At 47.9% G+C, this 5009-nt stretch overlaps 2 protein-coding genes across 2 annotated transcripts; one reads left to right on the top strand and one right to left on the bottom strand.

Annotated features, from left to right (window-relative positions):
• Nucleotides 1-982: 982 nt before the first annotated feature.
• PCYB_102810 (hypothetical protein) lies at nt 983-1509 on the top strand (the record flags this gene model as incomplete). The annotated part of the gene is made up of 2 exons (XM_004222830.1): nt 983-1066; nt 1222-1509. The coding sequence occupies 2 exons, from the start codon at nt 983-985 to the stop codon at nt 1507-1509; spliced, it is 372 nt and encodes a 123-aa protein (XP_004222878.1).
• Nucleotides 1510-2226: 717 nt separating this feature from the next.
• On the bottom strand, nt 2227-4997 carry PCYB_102800 (deoxyribodipyrimidine photolyase; the record flags this gene model as incomplete). The annotated part of the gene is made up of 4 exons (XM_004222829.1): nt 4704-4997; nt 4330-4524; nt 3139-4133; nt 2227-2932 (listed from the first exon to the last, which is right to left on the bottom strand). Exons 3-4 carry the CDS (start codon nt 4131-4133, stop codon nt 2227-2229), a joined length of 1701 nt encoding a protein of 566 aa, XP_004222877.1. The 5' UTR covers nt 4330-4524; nt 4704-4997.
• Between the last annotated feature and the right edge of the window lie 12 nt (nt 4998-5009).

Below are 5009 nucleotides of genomic sequence, written 5' to 3'. Positions count from 1 at the left end.
CCTTGCCGTTCATACAAAAAAAAAAAAAAAAAAAATTACTTTTTCTGTAAAAATTGTCATACGGCGTTTTTTCGCATTAAAGGAGTTAAATAAAAAACATTGCAGGTCCATTTGGTTGAAGTTTGTAAATTTGGGAGAGAGCATACAGTTATTGGATAAGCTAGCGGCCAAGCGGTGAGCGACCGAGCAACCGAGCAGCCGAGCAGAGTTACCGCTACAGTCACAGGATAACAGCGCGAAGGCGAGGGAAAGGGCTGGGAAAATGAAGCCAAAGTGAATGTCCAGGGGACGCGTAAAACACGAAATTGAGGGAACGCTCGAGGGTGGGAGTTTGAATCGAGTTGCAAAGTTCGTTCGCACGAAATTGTGGTTGACTTCAAGTTGGTTGACTTCAAGTTGGTTGACCTCAAGTTGGTTGACTTCAAGTTGATTGACTTCAAGTTGGCTAGCTGCTTAACGGCTGGCGTGACCCGCGCCCCATCAGAACTACGCAAACCGTTCCGCCAATTAAAAAATTATAGAAAAAGGAGAAAACGTAGTGGAGAAAAAAAGGGCAGGAACACTCATCGGTGATCATAAGCGTGCTGCAGGCGGCTCATCCATTTTGGAGCTGAAGAGAAACGAAAAAAGACCCACGAAGAATAAATAAAAAGAAATCTCCGGCACGTAGATCCCTGCACATATATATATATGTATATATAGCTCGTGCAATTTGACCTGAGCAGCGAGCCATTCTATACGACCCCCCGTGCTGTCAGTCGCTTCTCCTCAGAGCAGACGTTTTTAATGATGGAAAATCCGTGCAGCTGCGACAAGTTTAAGAGACTACATTTGAGTTTTTTTTTTTCATAACGGGAGAGGGGGAACGCACACATCGTTCGACGGTATTTGCTCCCTTTGCCCCGTTTGCCCAGTTTGCACAGTTTTTCCTCCCACGCTGAACCATTTCCTTTTTTTTTTTTAATAACGGGGGTGTTTAAAAATGTTACCCTTTAGGCCCCTTAGCCAGTTCGTTTTTCAGTTCCTCATCATAACGTCGACTGCTTTGGGCAAGGCCTTCATACAGGTAGGACAGCCTTGTGTGCAGGGGAGGACTCCCTAGCTCACTCAACTATGTGGTCACACCTGGTACATTCATCACGCCTTGCATGTGTGCATTCCACGTTTGAGCTTTCCCCACCCAAGTTATTACCCTTGTTTTCCATTTATAACCCCCAACAGGCGTACAAAGAAATCATAAAAAACAAGAATACGCACTTTATTAAAGAAAAATACAACACGTGCATGAACGTGGAGGAGGCTCTGAACATCCTCAGCGTGGATAAGAACAAGGTTTACAAAAACTTAACGAAGGAGGAATTGAAGGCCCTGAGGGAGGAGATTCACAACAGACACATGATACTGAGCAAGTTGAATGAGAAGAGCGGGCCGTACAATGGCTCTGCGTACATTCAGAAGAAGGCTGAAATTGCCAGGGACGTGTTGCTGCAGAGTTTGAAGCAGCACTGATCGTGCGCAGCAGCGCAGCCGCGTGTGTGTTTATAATGCCACTGTGCACACCTTTTTGAGACTCCGACATTTCCCCCCAAGCTTACTATTTTATCGCTGCCGTTATCATTATCGCTGCCGTTAACATTATCGCTATATGCATCCCCATCATTGTCGTTTTGTTTCTTCCCCCCCTTGCCCCATTTTTTCCCCATTCGAGCAGTTTTCCTTTTTTTTTTTGTGTCCCCTCCGCAGATCTGTATATACACATGCACACTTACATGTGTGTAATAATCCCTGCGTGCGTATGCCCCCCCTTTTTTTTTTTTTTTAATTAAATCCGTGTAGGAATTCGTAGCTAAGTTGTAATTTGTCCGCGCGAAAATGACGCAATGTGCTGTTTGGGAAGCGGAATGGGAGAGGGCAACTTCTCAAGGGCAATCCCCCTAGTGCTCCGTGCTGCCGCCGCACCTGCCGAGCAGCTGTCACCTATTTGTTTTTTATTCGTTGGTCATCGCGTCCCACTGCGTTTGGACAACTCTTGCGTGTTAAATGTAGCAGCGGGCTGCCGTGTGCAAAGTTGGAGAGGTGCAAAGATGGGGAGGTGCAAAGATGCTGCGGTGCAAAGATGCTGATCTGCCGAACTGCTGACCTGCTGAGCACGTTTGACCAACTCAATTTGGGGCCCCTTTTTAAAGATGTAGTGCCCAGGGCACTGGCCCGAGCAGCGCCTGCGCATCAGCGAAGGGGCCCCTTGCCGCGCTTCTTCCGCGTGGACTCCTGAAGAGGAGCCTCGGGGCCGTTTTTCCGCTTCTTCAAATAACTGGCAAATGTAATGGTCGGAATTTTTTTCACAATTGAAGCATTTTCCTTTCCCTTGGGATATTTTGACATGAACGCATTCATATCGAAATTACGTTTACATCCGTTACTGTTTATATATCGCACCTTGCCAAAGATACTCCTCTCGTTCCAACTTTGGTCATGCACTCCCATAATGGACCACATAATGGAGATATACCCACTAGGGGTCTTCCCATCAATAGAGAACTCATCATTTAACTGCAGGGCATATTTTAGGGCAGTCTGAGAATTGCCTGACCAGTTCAGAATTTTCTTCGCCCAAAAAACTTTTAAAAATTCATGCATTATTCCTTCTTTGATAAATTGCATTTGGCAACAATTCCACATGTCACTGTGTGTCTTGGCACTCCTAAAGTCTTCATAGTCGTACAAGTACTCTCTTTTGTCGGAGTCATGTTTTTTGAGACTTTCCTTTGCCCAGTCTCTACCTCCTTCGAAGTTATCATAGTTTTTGTTGTAGTAGCAATAATTGTCTGCCAACTCCTTGCGCATGATAAAGTCATCGCTGAACGACTCCTTTCCGCTTACTGCATTTATGGAAGGGTTGCTGTACGCGTGCTTGTGCACCTCTAGGACGCACCTACAGGGAGGGGGGAAAACGTAAAACGGGGGATAGGGCGGGTTGCAGGGTAAGCGGTCGAATGGGCTACGCAGCACCCGCGCAGCAGATGGCACAGTTGGGTAGCTGACACAGTTGGGTAGCTGTCACAGTTAGGTAGACGACACAGTTAGGTAGCTGGCCCCTCCACGCCGCTTCTCCGCAGCTTCCCCGCAGCTTCTCTATACCTCTGGGCAGATATGACCCCCAAGTTGACGTAGGGCAGCAGCACACTGCCAGCATCGCTGTTGGGGTCATTCCTCTTAACGTTGTACTTATCCAAGACCTTCCTGCAAAAATCGCTCAGCAATTCTTGCGCCTTCTTTTCGGTAAGGACAAAATCGGGAATCACCGCACATGTGTTAGACACGGTGAGCTTGCTAACCACATCTTCTATATCGAACGGATTCGGGAATTTCAAATTTTGCTCAAAAGGATCTATCGATACATACTCAATTAGGAACGTTGGTAGGAGGGCCTGTATCTTTGGTTTTATCGTCCTTACTGAGCATTCCTCCACTTTGGAAGTAACCCACATGGGGACAACGTTGTGCGCATCAACTTGTATCATTTTTACCTTTTTCTTATTACACAAATGACATAGCGATTTAATGAATGCCTTCTCATCATGCAACACATGCAGATCGCACGATATTAATTTTACTTGATGCGTTTTTATGAACTCACCTAATTCATCAATCATGTACAGAGGTAGTAAGTAGAAGGGGATATTGATTTGCTTCAATGCCTGTTCTAGATTCTTTAGGATTTTCAATTTTGTGTAAATAAATCGGTTCGTTACTTTTTCTTTCCTGTTTAGGCATGTACAGGCGATGAGACTGAACCCCTTCTTTTTGGCTATCTCGTATGCGTAGGTCAGTGCCCAGTTGTCATTCACGCGGAAGTCCCTTGTCAGCAGCAGGAGTAGGGTGTCCCTCTGCTCGTTCGCTGCGCTGGGAGGGTGGGAAGTCGGGTTGGTAGCTTCTTTCTCCCCGCTAAGGGGGTTAGAAGCCGCATTGGTAGCATCTTTCTCCCCGCTAGGGGGGGTAGAAGCCGCATTGGTAGCATCTTTCTCCCCGCCTTTGATGCTACCCCTCGGGTTGGATGCATCTCCCCCTCCGCTGCTCTCAGTGCCGCTTTCGAAGGAGGTCAAGCACCGGATCCTCTTTGCCAAAATGGTCATTTTTTTCTCCCGAGATGTCTCATACGGGTTCCTTTTCCGTTTATCTTCACTCCCCCTCGGCGTGCTGCTTTCCTTCTTCACCCCCGGATGCACTGATGGAAAGCTCGTTTTGCTTTTGTGTCCGTGGGACGTCGATGGGGGCACCTTCTTTAGCGAGGCGCACTTAGCGCGGTTCAACGCGGGGGTGCTCGCGGGGTCACTTCGAGGGAGGTGCGGCGAGGCAGTGGGCGCAGAACTGAGTGTCCATTTGGGTGCCAATTTTGGGGCCACTTTTGGGGCCGATTTTTGGGCCGATTTTGAGTCCAATTTTGTGGCCAATTTTGCGGCCAATTTTGAGTTCAATTTTGAGTCCAATTTTGTGGCCAATTTTGAGGCCAATTTTGATGTCGACCTTGGCGCAGAATTGGGCGAGAAGCCCGCTGGGCTGTTTTGGGGACCACCGCGACTCCCCGCTGGGCTGTTTTGGGGGCCACCGCGACTTCCCGCTGACCCCTTGGGGGTGCGCGCCGAGCCATTCCTCCTCTCCATTAACTCATTTTTGCTTCCTAGGGCGCCATCCTCCCCCTTCACAGTGTCACTCCTGCCTCTCGCTTCTCCCTTTTTGCCGCCCCTTTCTTGCATCAGTTTGGTCAGTTTTTCCGGCTTGAGTATTTTCTCCCCGTTCGACGTTTCCACCTTGTTCGTGCCCATTTTAGACGCACGTCCTTCTCCGGGTATCGACACGAGGTCATCACTGGGCGCTTTCTTCACGAACGTCTCATCACCCAGATTTGCCTTTTTGCTGTCTTGTTCCTCAGTTCGATTAATTTTTTGACTCTCTGTGTTTGTCTTTTCTTCGTTAATGTCACTTTTTCGGTTCTCCATGAACGCATGTTC

This window comes from Plasmodium cynomolgi, chromosome 10 (genome assembly GCF_000321355.1).
Source record: "Plasmodium cynomolgi strain B DNA, chromosome 10, whole genome shotgun sequence".
Taxonomy (NCBI): Eukaryota; Apicomplexa; class Aconoidasida; order Haemosporida; family Plasmodiidae; genus Plasmodium; species Plasmodium cynomolgi.
This window is presented reverse-complemented; position numbering and strand designations above follow the sequence as displayed.